At 51.6% G+C, this 16,479-nt stretch overlaps 1 protein-coding gene across 3 annotated transcripts in view; it reads right to left on the bottom strand.

The window, feature by feature from the left end:
• The window catches only part of znf827 (zinc finger protein 827), a 122,103-nt gene that overhangs the window by 39,495 nt on the left and 66,129 nt on the right, over positions 1-16,479 (bottom strand). For all 3 annotated transcript variants that reach the window (XM_064926467.1, XM_064926468.1, XM_064926469.1), the window contains exon 5: positions 3,859-4,161. In XM_064926467.1, the coding sequence (XP_064782539.1) occupies positions 3,859-4,161 (303 nt within the window). The remainder of the gene's footprint in view (positions 1-3,858; positions 4,162-16,479) is intronic.

The following is a 16,479-nucleotide window of genomic DNA, read 5'->3' as shown; positions in this document are numbered from 1 at the left end:
TCTTGGCCAACAACCTCCTTCCCCAGTAAGAGCATTGAAAATGGGTCGTGGCTGGGTGTTCCAGCATGACAAGGACCCAAAACACACAGCCAGGGCAACTAAGGAGTGGCTCCGTAAGAAGCATCTCAAGGTCCTGGAGTGGCCTAGCCAGTCTCCAGACCTGAACCCAATAGAAAATCTTTGGAGGGAGCTGTAATTCCAAATTGCCCAGCGACAGCCCCGAAACCTGAAGGATCTGGAGAAGGTCTGTATGGAGGAGTGGGCCAAAATCCTGCTGCAGTGTGTGCAAACCTGGTCAAGAACTACAGGAAACGTATGATCTCTGTAATTGCAAACAAAGGATTCTGTACCAAATATTAAGTTCTGCTTTTCAGATGTATCAAATACTTATGTCATGCAAATAAATTACTTAAAAATCATACAATGTGATTTTCTGGATTTTTGTTTTAGATTCCGTCTCTCACAGTTGAAGTGTACCTATGATAAAAATGACAGGCTTCTACATGCTTTGTAAGTAGGAAAACCTGCAAAATTGGCAGTGTATCAAATACTTGTTCTCCCCACTGTACGTACATACATACATCAAAGCTATGGAATCATGTAGTAACCAAAAAAAAAGTGTTCAACAAATCAAAATACATTTTATATTTGAGATTCTTCAAAGTAGTCACCCTTTGCCTTGATGACAGCTTTGCACACTCTTAGCATTCCCTCAACCAACTAATCCTGGAATGCCTTTCCCAGTGAAAATTACGCCCCTGCTTTTTCCTATTCTGGTCTGTATATGTGTGTGAGAGTGTATCCTCTAGTCCAATCTCTTTGACAAGACGTCATCAGGTTCTACTACAGCCCACATCACTTTAACTACACGACCCCAACTGGGACGCCATGTCAGGAACACTCGTCTTAATTAGCAAGGTAATGACCTTGGGCGCTGAGGGCAACAAAAGACGAAATGGAGTTGGGTATATTGGGACGGAAATAGGCTCACTGCTAGGAGAAGGGTGTGATTTCACACCCATGGTGGGGGGTAGGGGGAGATGAAACCAGGGACAGTGGGTGGCAGGGACATCATCACCCACACTTTGCCAGCCTGCCTGCCTGGGACAAAGGGTATCACTCAAGGCACTATACCCCCCCATACCCCCCATCCTCCCAGTCCCCTGATGTCCTTCTATACCCTCTATACCAGTTCCCATCTGCTAACAGGCACTAGCAGGCGTTAGCCAGCAGCGCAGGGGACTGCTTAGCCCTCCTGTAATTAGCCCCTAGACGCTAACCGTGCTAACAGCATGTTTTAAAACAGATGTAGGGGGTGGAGAGAGGGCGCTACCGCCACCACCGTCATTTGATAAGGAGAGAGAGAGGAAGAACGAAAACAGAGAGAAACAGAAGTGACCTAGTTAAAGCAGTGATGCAACACATTACAGTACACAATGGCCAGTTTTGATGCCAGTCCTCCTTGCTCTCCTGATGGTTGCCTTGGTCAACTGAAAAGGAGCTAGTCCGGTCATTTAATTACATCTAGCCTATTCCATAGTAGTGGGTTTAAGGAGGAGCCTCTCTGGTTACAATCCATTTAACCAGTCTATTGTAAGATCTCCAGGTTTTTTTTCAATCTGTGCTCAATCGCACCCATGTGACTTTCTTTTAGCCAACAGCGTGCCTCCCTGCGCAGGAGTTGACCTCGGCAAGGGGTCAGAGGTGACGGAGTAGATGCCCTTGGAAGCTCGTAGCCGTGTGACGCAGATGACTCATACGGAGTTTACCTTCCCCCTGGCCTCCCCCTCCTCCTCCCCCGTTCCTCTCTCTAACCTCAAGGCCGTCTGACTGAGGGGCCAGACTCACTGTCACAGCCATCACACGAGACAACCTTCTCTCCTACTCCCTCAGACGACCCTGCTGCTGTTGTCATGACAATGGACGACGGCACTACTCTCTCTACTAAGCTCCGGGAGGGGGTGAGCACAATGAAAGATATTTGAAGTATTAAAGGTAGAATCCTTCATTTTTCTCACCGCATGCTGCTAAATTACAAAGGCTAACAGGCTAACTGGCTAATGATAAACTACACTGACAGGCTAACGGCTTGGGCTCTGAATGCTAGCGGAGGCTAAAGGAGGACGTGGTGGTGTGGTGAGCATGTCGGCCCATAGGTGGGGAATGATGGTGAGGAAACAGAGCAAAGGACAAGCAGCAGTAGTGGAGGAATCACTCAGAGACTTTCTACCTCCTCTCTGTTCAACTAGCTCGCACGCACGCATGCACACACAGTATGGTGTGTGTGTGTGTGGTGTATAGTGTAATGTAGTGTATAGTGTAGCAGCGCTCCCAGGCAGTGACTATGACTCACTGTAGACACAGGGTGACCCAGAGAGAACAAGAGAACAGAACAATGGCAGCTGGTGTGTGAGGGTACAGGATGAGATGAGGGGCCATGAAGCTGAGAGATCACTGTACTGTTATCAACTGCTGTGTTACACTACACACCCCGCAGCAAACACACACACAGCACTGTTCCCTCGGAGCATGGAATTACATGAAATCAAGAGATCACACACACACAGACACACAGGATAACACCCACCCAACACCAACATCTACAGCACGCACAACCTACAAGCTACACAGACACACACTTGAACCAATTAAGACATTTGATTAGCGGAGAGACACACTGAGCTCTCACACTGTGGACAAACACATGCCCAACACACACGTGTGATCTGTGCCACACGATTGACCACACTTTCAGCTAAAATGAAATAAGCAGATAGTGTAGCCTATCTCTGTCTCATATAGTCGAGGGTGAGAGGGGCCTCTCGTATGACATAACCCGTACTGCAGCAGAAATAACAGAGAACATGCTAAAACTGGAAGACGGTTTAGTAGGACAGGGTGTTCTTTCGTCCCTCCGTCATCTCTGTTTTCATAGAGGGGCGAGGATGAGTGGGGGCCAGGTTTGAGGTTCACTGTAGCGCACCGTTGGAGATGGACCCAGCATCCATCGATTGGTTTGTTTTGGACGGGGGACCGCAGGACGGGAAAAGGATATTGACTGAGCAACATGAAAAATAACTGACCCTTCTGCCCATCTTCCACCCAAAAAAACTCAAGAGGAGGAGGAGGCTGGAGGGAAAGAGAGAGAACAGAAACTGGGGGAGAGAGAAAAAGAAAGAAAAACAGAAGGATGTGGAGAGGAATACGCAGGAGGGAGAGAAAGAGAACAGAGGTGTTGAGAGAGGACTTTGACCTGGATACTACCATGGAAGGACACAAAGGCTTTGGTGCCAAAATAGAGAGCTTTGAGTCTCAGTGTAAGAGATAAACATTTCCCAGTACAATGGTTTTCACCTGTACTGTGCCTCACGTTTGACAACTGTTCCATTTGACTTCTCTACATACAATGCCTTTACCCATGTCATTACATGGCAGGGACCTGGGACACCTTTGACCTCTCTACTGATTCATTCCTATTGGTTGATTTAAGGCACTAACTGTACCATGTTAACCCAGTCACGAGCAGAATAGATTGAGAACTACCCTTTCACTGCAATCTCCAGATCAACATGGGTGAATTATATACTCAGATGTGCGAGATCACTGAGTAGAGTTTTAAAAGACTTGCACGCCTTGTCAGTACATAGGTCAAGTTAAGGTTTGTGGAGCTCTTTTGAATCCAATCCAATCTCTACTTGCACTATCCTATATAGAGAAACATCAACTATTTTCTAACTATTTTTTATGATCAAATTGGCTGTGAATGTGTGTATGTGCTGTCAATAAAACACTTCTAACCCGGAACACACACACACACCCCCCCCAACCCACCCCCCAACACACAGCCCATTACCTTACCTGATAGCTTCATCAGCAGCTCCGACGCTACTTTGAAGTTGATGTCCTGGCTGAGGAGACTGTTCTTGTTCCCCATAGGGCTTCCCTCGCGTCCCTTCAGAGTCCCCCTGTGGCCCCCACTGTCTGCTGTGACCTCTGCTGGCCCTGTGGCCCCCAGTGCCGCGCCCTGCTCCTGGTAGAAGGAGGAGTAGCTGGGCTGGCTTCGGGGGCTCCTCCGCACCTCTTCCTCATCTTCCTCTGCCCGGGGTTCCTGCTTCAGATGGAAGGACTGTGGAGCCTTCAGGGCTTCCTTCTGGTTGGCCGCTATACAGAGAGAGGGGGGGAGAGGGTTAGAGAGAGAGGGGGAGGGTTAGAGAGAGAGGGGGAGGGTTAGAGAGAGAGGGGGAGGGAGGGTTAGAGAGAGATGGGGGGGTGAGAGAGAGTTAGAGGATAGCGAGAAGGTTGGAGAGGAGGAAAAGGTGAGAAGGAGAGAGGACAAATGAGAGAGGAGGAGGTGGGAGGGAAAAGGGAGAGAGAGTAGAGCCAGATTGGTGAGAGAGGTGATTGTGAAGAGGAATGAGAGGGACGACGAGGACAGAGAGGGTTGAGGAGGGTTGTGTGTGAGAGATCCTCAACTATTTGTGGAACGATACAGTGTGGACTGTGGCAGAAGAGCAGGGTTCAACTGGGGTTTTCTCCATGTGACAGTTGATCACATAAACCCAACAATAACATAACGCTGGTCACATGGCACAACACGTGGCCGTGTGTCTGCATTCTACTGTCTTCTGTGTTCTTAGTTTGTACCTCAAACCACACACACACACTGACCATTAACATGTGAGAGAGAGAGCCGATCAGATTGAGGATGAGAGTAGGTTTTGTAAGCAGTCTGTTATTTAGAGAGAGAACTAAAAGTCCCTGGTCTGAACCATCAGTGAACAGTGAATCCTAGGATCCTGGAGCACAGTGGGCCAGCACAGATGGTAGGACCTAATGACTGACTCTCTCACTCTGTCCAGGTCTGCAGGGCATCTCTAACCAAATCCACTCCTCCTCTTCTCTTTCTCTCCATCTTTATTTCACACACACACACACACACACACACACACACACACACACACACACACACACACACACACTTAAGTTAGGCTTGCTAATACACAGATAATAATCAAATTAAATATCACACACGTGTGTGTGTGTGTGTGTGTGTGTGTGTGTGTGTGTGTGGGGAAACTGGGTCACATCTAATCCCGCCTTAGATGAATAATTAATAATAATTAGACATGGCGCAACTTCTGATCTCTGCCAAGAAAACCAAGAGACCACGGTGCATCAACGCTTTGTGGTGATGGTTCTCTTACTCTCGGTCTCTCACTGCTCTCGCTCACACACTTGGGTCTGTTATCAGTCTTGGGTCGACGGCTGTCCCGTTTCCTCCAGCCCCACTATAGATCCGCTCCCCTGCTCATCCCCCCCTCACCTACTCCTCACTCCCTCCCGTCACACCTAACATCTCTGGCCGCCACAGGCCTGCAGCGGGGCCACCCCCCCTGCCCGTGTCATAAATCTGTGGCAGCTCCGGCCATCTGATTAATGATGATGCACGCTGGAGGAACAGAGGGGGACAGAGCGCTCAGGTAAGGGAGGACAGGAGCCACACTGGCAGAACCTCCCTGTGGGTGGACCTGCTAGACCTAAACCGCCCATGCTGTGCCACTGGGCTGTGCAGGTGGAGGCTTGTAGTGGGGGGAGGGGTGTGTGAGGCCAAGTGGGAGGCTTGCGAATGGGGGACAGTGACTTTCACGTCAAGGGGTTAGGGGTCGCGGCAGCCCCACCAGCTGGAAATGTCACACTGTCAGATGTCAGCGGGCAGGCTCAATGGTGGAGTGTGTGTGTGTGTGTGTGTCGGATGTCAGCGGGCAGGCTAAGTATAACCTGGTCAGCACCTGGAAGGACGTCCTCTAATTAGGAGTGTGTTCAGGCCGTGTTGGATCAGACAGGGACAGCACGCTTCACTGTGGCCCTGACGAGGCCTACACACACACACACACACACACACACACACACACACACCAACTCTATTACAGATGACCTGCGCGCGCACACACACACACCCCCCTCCGACCGTACTCCACCGGAACAATAACAACCATCAAGACGCAGTGGACGCGGTGCTTACACACACAAAGTCACTCCACTACAATGACCTTTTTGGGCCCTATAAATAGCATCTTATTTAAACTCTCCCAATCTGAGTTACAGAGATCACTCAATTATTTAGTACCATAATGTGACGTTTTTCATTTCTCCAGTCGGGAACTCAAGTAACACAAAAAAACACAAGTGTACCATATCTATTCCACTTACCAGATGCTTTTTCCCTGCAGGAATCTAACCTAAGACGCTGACATTGCTAGAGCCACACTCTTACCAACTGAGCCACACAGGACTGCTGCTGCTACTGCTGCTGCTATGACTGCTGCTACTGCTACTACTACTATGACTACTGCTACTGCTGCTACTACTGCTGCTACTACTACTACCACGACTACTGCTACTACGACTACTGCTACTATGACTACTACTGCTACTACTACCACTGCTACTACGACTACTGCTGCTACTACTACGACTACTGTTGCTACTACTACCACTGCTACTACTACTGCTACTACTACCACTGCTGCTACTACTACTACTACTACCACTGCTACTACTACCACTGCTACTACTACCACTGCTACTGCTACTACTACCACTGCTACTACTACCGCTGCTACTACTACTACCACTGCTACTACTACCACTGCTACTACTACTGCTGCTACTACTACCACTGCTACTACGACTACTGCTGCTACTACTACCACTGCTACTACAACTACTGTTGCTACTACTACCACTGCTACTTCTACAACCAATGCTACTGCTACTACTGTTGCTACGACTACCACTGCTACTGCTGCTTCAAATACTACCACTGCTACTGCTGCTTCTACTACTACCACTGCTACTACGACTACTATGGCTACCACTGCTACTGCTACTACGACTACTGCTGCTACTACTACCACTGCTACTACGACTACTGCTGCTACTACGACTACTGCTGCTACTACTACCTCGCTACTACGACTAATGTTGCTACTACGACTACTGTTGCTACTACTACCACTGCTACTGCTGCTTCTACTACTACCACCACCACTGCTACTACTGCTACTACGACTACTGCTACTACGACTAACACTGCTACTACGACTACTGTTGCTACTACTACCACTGCTGCTTCTACTACTACCACCACTGCTACTGCGACTACTACTGCTACCACTGCTACTGCTACTGCTACTACTGCTACTACCACTGCTACTACTGCTACCACTGCTGCTACGACTACCACAACTGCTGCTACTACGACTGCTGCTGCCACTACGACTGCCACTACGACTGCTGCTGCTGCCACTACGACTGCTGCTGCTGCCTCTACGACTGCTGCTGCTGCCTCTACGACTGCTGCTGCTGCCTCTACGACTGCTGCTGCTGCCTCTACGAATGCAGCTGCTGTCACTGCGAATGTAGCTGCTGCCTCTACGACTGCTGCTGCTGCCACTACGACTGCTGCTGCTGCCACTACGATTGCTGCTGCTGCCACCACGACTGCTGCTGCTGCCACCACGACTGCTGCTGCTGCCACCACGACTGCTGCTGCTGCCACTCACGACTGCTGCTGCTGCCCTCACGACTGCTGCTGCTGCCACCACGACTGCTGCTGCCAACACGACTGCTGCTGCTGCCCACGACTGCTGCTGCTGCCTCCACGACTGCTGCTGCTGCCGCACGACGACTGCTGCTGCTGCCGCCACGACTGCTGCTGCTGCCGCCACGACTGCTGCTGCTGCCACCACGACTGCTGCTGCTGCCTCACGACTGCTGCTGCTGCCACCACGACTGCTGCTGCTGCCACTACGACTGCTGCTGCTGCCACTACGACTGCTGCTGCTGCCACTACGACTGCTGCTGCTGCCACTACGACTGCTGCTGCCACTACGATTGCTGCTGCCACTACGATTGCTGCTGCCACTACGACTGCTTCTGCTGCCTCTACGACTGCTGCTGCCGCGACTGCTGCTGATGACTGCCCACTACGACTGCTGCTGCTGCCTGCTACGCCTTTGCTGCTGCCACACGATTGCTGCTGCTGCCACTACGATTGCTGCTGCCTCTACGACTGCTGCTGCTGCCACTACGACTGCTGCTGCCACTACGACTGCTGCTGCCACTACGACTGCTGCTGCTGCCACTACGACTGCTGCTGCTGCCACTACGACTGCTGCTGCTGCCACGACTGCTGCTGCTGCCACTACGACTGCTGCTGCTGCCACTACGACTGCTGCTGCTGCCACTACGACTGCTGCTGCTGCCACTACGACTGCTGCTGCTGCCACTACGACTGCTGCTGCTGCCACTACGACTGCCACTATGACTGCTGCTGCCACTACGACTGCTGCCGCCACTACAACTACTGCCGCCACTACTACTGCCGCCACTACTACGACTACTGCCGCCACTACTACGACGATGACTGATGCTAGCTTCTACTACTGCAACGACTGCTGCTACTACTGCTGCTGCTACTACTGCCTCGACTACTGCCACTACTACGACTGCTGCTACTACTACTACTGCTGCTACTATGACTATTGCTGCTGCTACTACTACTAAGACGACGACTGCTAGCTGCTACTACTACTGCAGCTACTACGACGACGACTGCTGCTACTACTACTACTGATGCTGCTACTTCTACTACTACCACCACTGCTACTACGACTACTACTGCTACGACCGCGCTGCTACTACCGCTACGACCGCTACGACCGCTGCTGCTACGACCGCTGCTGCTACGACCGCTACGACCACTGCTGCTACGACCGCTGCTACTATGACAACTGCTACTACGACAACTGCTGCTACGACCGCTACGACCGCTGCTGCTACGACTGCTACGACCGCTGCTGCTATGACCGCTACTACCGCTGCTGCTATGACCGCTACTACCGCTGCTGCTACGACCGCTATGACCGCTGCTGCTACGACCGCTGCTGCTACGACCGCTACGACCACTGCTGCTACGACCGCTACGACCGCTGCTGCTATGACCGCTGCTGCTGCAACTGCTCCGACCGCTACTGCTACGACCGCTACGACCACTGCTGCTACGACCGCTGCTGCTACTACTTTGACCGCTGCTACTACTTTGACCACTGCTACTACTTTGACCGCGGCTACTGCTACTACTTTGACCGCTGCTGCTGCTACTACTTTGACCGCTGCTGCTGCTACTACTTTGACCGCGGCTACTGCTACTACTTTGACCGCTGCTGCTGCTACTACTTTGACCGCTGCTGCTGCTACTACTTTGACCGCTGCTGCTGCTACTACTTTGACCGCTGCTGCCGCTACTACTTTGACCGCTGCTGCCGCTACTACTTTGACCGCTGCTGCCGCTACTACTTTGACCGCTGCTGCCGCTTCTACTTTGACTGCTGCTGCTGCTACAACGACTACTACTGCTGCTATTACTGCTTCTACTACTACTTCTACAGCTGCTGCTACTACTACTACTGCTACAGCTGCTGCTACTACTACTACAACATCCATGACTATTACTACAGCTGCTACTACTACAGCTACTACATCCACAACTATTACTACTACTGCTCCTATTACTACATCCACAACTATTACTGCTGCTACTACTACTACCTACTGCTGCTACACCCACGACTATTACTACTGCTGCTACTACATCCACGACTATTACTACTGCTGCTACTACATCCACGACTATTACTACAGCTACTACTACTGCTACTACTACATCCACAACTACTACTGCTGCTATTACTACATCCACAACTACTACTACTGCTACTACATCCACGACTACTAATACCGCTACTACTACTGCTGCTACTTCTACTACTACTGCTGCTGCTACCACCACCAATCACCATAGTTTAAGCTGTTAGTTATGGTGATATGCTGTGCCTGGGTTTATTTTAACCAAATAAAATGACAGAAGTCGAATAACAGTACTTTCCCTCTGCGCACGCTTTAGCACTCTGTAGCACGTCAACTTCCCCCCGAATGCTGTCGGTGTTTAGGTCAGAGTTGAGGAAATAACCAACAGCCATCTCTAGGTGACTGGGTGATGTGATGAGTAGCTTTCTGCCTGGCCTGGTCTGAGTGAATGGAGATGTATCCCATCTCTGCCGCCAATGTAGCAGGTCTGTGGCAGCCCCATGTCGTGAGTAGCAGTTTTACTGTCTCTGGCTGAGAGGTGACTATCCATCTCTGCCTGCCTTCAATGTAGCGGTTCAGTGGCAGCTTCCCCGTTGTGTATAGTAGTAGTACACTAGGGTTCATCCCGTCTCTGTCTGTCTGTGGCCCAGGGGTGATGGTGCTATCAGCCTGTCTCTGTTATCACGCCCTGTTGACATGCCATCAGCCAGCCAGCCGGACACTGCTCTCCCTCTCTCTTTTTTTTCTCTTTTTCACGCTCCACCTCAGACTCTGGCTTTCTTGTTCTTTTGTCCCTTTTTCTACTCCTCCTGCTGTTGCTTTATCACTCTTCCTTTTCCTCTGCCTCAACCCCTTGCCTCTGCCTTTCCCCCTTGCCTCTGCCTCAACCCCTTGCCTCTGCCTCTACCCCTTGCCTCTGCCTCAACCCCTTGCCTCTGCCTCAACCACTTGCCTCTGCCTCTACCCCTTGCCTCTGCCTCTACCCCTTGCCTCTGCCTCTACCCCTTGCCTCTGCCTCTACCCCTTGCCTCTGCCACTAACCCTTGCCTCTGCCACTAACCCTTGCCTCTGCCACTAACCCTTGCCTCTGCCTCTTGCCTCTCCCCCTTGCCTCTGCCTCTCCCCCTTGCCTCTGCCTCTCCCCCTTGCCTCTGCCCTCCCCCTGCCTCTGCCTCCCCCTTGCCTCTGCCTCTGCCTCTGCCCCCCTCCCCCTTGCCTCTGCCTCTCCCCCTTGCCTCTGCCTTTCCCCCTTGCCTCTGCCTCTACCTTTCCCCCTTGCCTCTGCCTCTACCTTTCCCCCTTGCCTCTGCCTCTACCTTTACATTACATTACATTTAAGTCATTTAGCAGACGCTCTTATCCAGAGCGACCTACCTCTCCCCTTGCCTCTACCTTTCCCTCTCCCCTTGCCTCTACCTTTCCCTCTCCCCTTGCCTCTACCTTTCCCTCTCCCCCCCTCTGCCTCTACCTTTCCCCCTTGCCTCTGCCTCTACCTTTCCCCCTTGCCTCTGCCACTAACCCTTGCCTCTGCCTCTACCTCTTCCCCTCTGCCCTCTGCCTCTACCTTTCCCCCTTGCCTCTGCCCTCTACCTTTCCCCCTTGCCTCTGCCTCTACCTTTCCCCCTTGCCTCTGCCCTACCTTTCCCCCTTGCTCTGCCTCTACCTTTCCCCCTTGCCTCTGCTTTACATTACATTACATTTAAGTCCCCTCTTATCCAATCCCTCCCCTTACCTTACCTTTCCCTCTCCCCTTTACTATTGCCTCTGCCTCTACCTTTCCCCCTTGCCTCTGCCTCACCTTTCCCCCTTGCCTCTGCCACACTCTCCTTCCTCTCCCCGCCTCATCCGTCTCTCTGCCAGACGCTTGTCCAATGCTCCTCACCTCTCGCTCCGCGGCCGGGCCTGCCGTCAAATAACTTCATTAGCTTTCCACCTCTGTCACGCTGGCCTGCTCCCCCTCTAACAACTGGCTCCTGTTTTCTCCAGGAGGAGAGGAGAAAGAGGTGGCTGCTGGGCTAGTGTCTGTGCGCAAACACACACACAGGCAGGTGGAGTGGAAGGCAGCAACAAGCTGACAGTGTGTATACTGAGCTGCACAGAGTAGTGTGGATACTGAGGGCTGACAGCAGAGAGGATGGACCAGAGGTCACATATGAGAAGTGTTGACTGACTGACTGGCTGACTCTGTTCATGTGTCGTGGTCGAGAGGAAAATACATTATTGAGAAGAGGTTGTAACGTGTCTGCCCACCCCAGCAGGTGTTGTCAGATGAATCTTAAACAATATTTGAATGAGAGAATAGGTGACTGGATATCTTACAGTATATTATGTAGACATAATGGTTTGGTATAAAACGTGTCAACTCACAATCACACTCGCACACAGACAAACACACACTACATCACTAAGATACTCCAACTGCATCAAACACTGCATCCAACGCCTTTGCTCTTTTTCTCTCTCTTTCACTCTCTCGCTCTCGCCTCTGAGATAAATAAGACACCCTCAGCACCAACGACACTTCCTCCCACAAGCCCTTGCTTCAGCGGCGTGCCAATTATTCACACCCGGCCTGGGGTCACGCTCGCCGTCACCTCCAAACGGGGTCACAGCGGGGACCGCCATTATTACCCGTCTGAGGGGTCCTGCGAGTAGCGTCCTAACCGGGCCCCATCCACGCATTTCAAAGTACCTCCGCGGACTCATCTTTCCCCTCTCAAATCAGAATGTGGAGGGTCACACTGGGTAGGTTGTCGGTTGTGTCAGTGTTGCCGTGCGGGGGAGAAATCAAAGGGGATCGGTCGTAACACCCAGAGGAGAATCAGGGCAGCCTAAAAATTATGAGGTCAGAGGTCAGGGAGTGTTTATGCCTGGGGAACTCAGTCAGATCCTACTCGCTCTCTTTTTCTCTCTCTGTCGTCTGTCACTTTATTTAGCAGTTTTTTATCCGTTCAAGTCAATTCAAGGGGCTTACTGGCATGAGAAACATTTGTTAACATTGCCAAAGAAAGTGAGGTAGATCATATACAAAAGTGAAAAACAAAAATTAATAACAATAAAATACATTTAAAATGTCATATTATGTCTATATGCAGTGTTGTAACGATGTGGAAATAGTAGAAGTCCTAAAGGGAATGTAAATAAACATAAATATGGGTTGTATTTACAATGGTGTTTGTTCTTCACTGGTTGATCAAGATTTGATTCATTTTCAAATTCTTTGTGGATCTGTGTAATCGGAGGGAAATATGTGTCTCTAATATGGACATTTATTTGACAGGAGGTTAGGGAGTGCAGCTCAGTTTCCACCTCAGTTTGTGGGCAGTGAGCACACAGCCCGTCTTCTCTTGAGAGCCAGGTCTGCCTACGCCGGCCTTCCTCAATTGCAAGGATATGATCTCGCCCTCTCTGTCTTTTTATCCACCCCTCTCCCTCTCTTACAGCCCTTCTGTCCATCCTACACGCCTCTCCCTCTCTTACAGCCCTTCTGTCCATCCTACACCCCTCTCCCTCTCTCTCAGCCCTTCTGTCCATCCTACACCCCTCTCCCTCTCTTACAGCCCTTCTGTCCATCCTACACCCCTCTCCCTCTCTTACAGCCCTTCTGTCCATCCTACACCCCTCTCCCCCACAGCCCTTCTGTCCATCCTACACCCCTCTCCCTCTCTTACAGCCCTTCTGTCCATCCTACGCCCCTCTCCCTCTCTTACAGCCCTTCTGTCCATCCTACACCCCTCTCCCCCACAGCCCTTCTGTCCATCCTACACCCCCTCTCTCTCTCACAGCCCTTCTGTCCATCCTACACCTCTCTCTCTCTCAGCCCTTCTGTCCATCCTACACCCCTCTCCCTCTCTTACAGCCCTTCTGTCCATCCTACACCTCTCTCTCTCAGCCCTTCTCTCCATCCTACACCTCTCTCCCTCTCTTACAGCCCCTCTGTCCATCCTACACCCCTCTCCCTCTCTTACACCCCTCTCCCTCTCTTACAGCCCTTCTGTCCATCCTACACCCCTCTCCCTCTCTTACAGCCCTTCTGTCCATCCTACACCTCTCTCTCTCAGCCCTTCTGTCCATCCTACACCTCTCTCTCTCTCAGCCCTTCTGTCCATCCTACACCCCTCTCCCTCTCTTACAGCCCTTCTGTCCATCCTACACCCTCTCTCTTACAGCCCTTCTCTCCATCCTACACCTCTCTCCCTCTCTTACAGCCCCTCTGTCCATCCTACACCCCTCTCCCTCTCTTACACCCCTCTCCCTCTCTTACAGCCCTTCTGTCCATCCTACGCCCCTCTCCCTCTCTTACAGCCCTTCTGTCCATCCTACACCCCTCTCCCCCACAGCCCTTCTGTCCATCCTACACCTCTCTCTTACAGCCCCCCTCTCCCTCTCTTACAGCCCTTCTGTCCATCCTACACCCCTCTCCCTCTCTCTCAGCCCTTCTGTCCATCCTACACCCTTCTGTCCATCCTACACCTCTCTTACAGCCCTTCTGTCCATCCTACACCCCTCTCCCCCACAGCCCTTCTGTCCATCCTACACCCCTCTCCCTCTCTTACAGCCCTTCTGTCCATCCTACGCCCCTCTCCCTCTCTTACAGCCCTTCTGTCCATCCTACACCCCTCTCCCCCACAGCCCTTCTGTCCATCCTACACCCCTCTCTCTCTCTCACAGCCCTTCTGTCCATCCTACACCTCTCTCTCAGCCCTTCTGTCCATCCTACACCCCTCTCCCTCTCTTACAGCCCTTCTGTCCATCCTACACCTCTCTCTCTCAGCCCTTCTCTCCATCCTACACCTCTCTCCCTCTCTTACAGCCCCTCTGTCCATCCTACACCCTCTACAGCCCCTCTCATCCTACACCCCTCTCCCTCTCTTACAGCCCTTCTGTCCATCCTACACCCCTCTCCCTCTCTTACAGCCCTTCTGTCCATCCTACACCCCTCTCCCCCACAGCCCTTCTGTCCATCCTACACCCCTCTCCCTCTCTTACAGCCCTTCTGTCCATCCTACACCCTCTCTCTCTTACAGCCCTTCTGTCCATCCTACACCCCTCTCCCTCTCTTACAGCCCTTCTCTCCATCCTACACCCCTCTCCCTCTCTTACAGCCCCTCTGTCCATCCTACACACCTCTCTCTCTCTCTCAGCCCTTCTGTCCATCCTACACCCCTCTCCCTCTCTTACAGCCCTTCTGTCCATCCTACACCTCCTCTCTCTCAGCCCTTCTGTCCATCCTACACCCCTCTCCCTCTCTTACAGCCCTTCTGTCCATCCTACACCCCTCTCCCTCTCTTACAGCCCTTCTGTCCATCCTACACCTCTCTCTTACAGCCCTTCTCTCCATCCTACACCCCTCTCCCTCTCTTACAGCCCTTCTCTCCATCCTACACCTCTCTCCCTCTCTTACAGCCCCTCTGTCCATCCTACACCCCTCTCCCTCTCTTACAGCCCTTCTGTCCATCCTACACCTCTCTCTCTCTCTTACAGCCCTTCAACCCCTCTCCCGTCCCCTCTCACAGCCTCTCTCTCCATCCTCCACCCCTCTCTCTCTCTTTTACAGCCCTTGTGGGATTGATACAGGCACTGTGACAGCAGTGGTAAATCAGGAGATGAGCTGCCGCATGTACACACTCAATCGCTCTTGGCAGGGAGGTCAAAAGAAAGAGTCCCGAGGTTCCCCTGAGAAGAAGCTTTACCTCCCCCTCCCTTTCTCCTCCTCTCTACCCTCCCTGTCTGCTGTACGGCCCAGCAAAGAGTGCAAAAGATCTAAGTAAAGCTTTGGGCCAAACCCCCCCTTCTCTTTTTTACCAACCGCGCTCAGAGATGATCATGAAAGTCCTCGGTAATCAAAAGGACCAGTATTCTATTTAAACATCATCGTTATCTCGAACATCACTCAAGTCCACTACTATCCGCTCCTTAAAAACAAAAAAGTGTGTCCTCCCATCTTTCAAATTCCCTCCGGTACTGCATGAATGACGCCGCCATTGAACTAAGATGTCCGCCGCCCGTCCGCCACTCTACATTGGGCTGACATGGTGAGAGAAGAAGCCATCTTGGCTCCATCTCCTCTGGGACTTTCCTGGCTTGATTGCAAAGTCTGGGAGTGAAGTGCGACTGGCACCCGAGGGGCACCGGCGCGGAGCCGAACTGGAGGGGTTAACTAAACCTGTCCAGTCCCTCCGCGACGCACATCGCACGGCGCATCCTAGCCAGGGTCACGGAGCAGAAGTTAAGGGCGCTAATCATTATGAAATTCAAATTATGAATTCTTCTTAATTTATGAATTATGCATACATTTTTAATTAATCTAATGATCCGAGGGTTTTCTACCCCCCCCCCCCATCCCTGTCCCTCTCCTCCTTCCGCATCCCTCGTTCAGGAGATCTCAATCTAATTAGCTGGCATTAGGAGTTAGAGTGGCAGCCTCAACCCCGACCTTGGCACCCAACCCCGGGCACACCTTCCCCCATCAATCTTCAGCCATTGTCTCAAAGTAACTGATCCTTTGCCATCGTCACAACACGGTGGAATGCATCTCAACAAACCTGATATAATACCTAGCGTTATTCTGGCTAACGATAGCGTGTTTGTTGTTGATGAGGTTATTGGAGAGGCAAAGCAGGGTGTTGGGGTTATTGGATTAATGAGTTGACGTTCATTGACATTCATGACGAAACCCTAAGAAATATGCTAAGACGCTCAAAAGTCCTGAAATGGCCATCAAAAGTTTCCCACCAGTCCAACATACATAAACCTTTTGTGAAATCTCTTCAGTGATGAATAGGTGTTGGACTGGGTGGCCGTTAGTGAGTGTTGTTATTGACGGGA

This window comes from Oncorhynchus masou, chromosome 20 (genome assembly GCF_036934945.1).
Source record: "Oncorhynchus masou masou isolate Uvic2021 chromosome 20, UVic_Omas_1.1, whole genome shotgun sequence".
NCBI lineage: Eukaryota > Metazoa > Chordata > Actinopteri > Salmoniformes > Salmonidae > Oncorhynchus > Oncorhynchus masou.
Note: the sequence above shows the minus strand (reverse complement) of the source record. Positions and strands in the feature narration are given on the sequence as shown.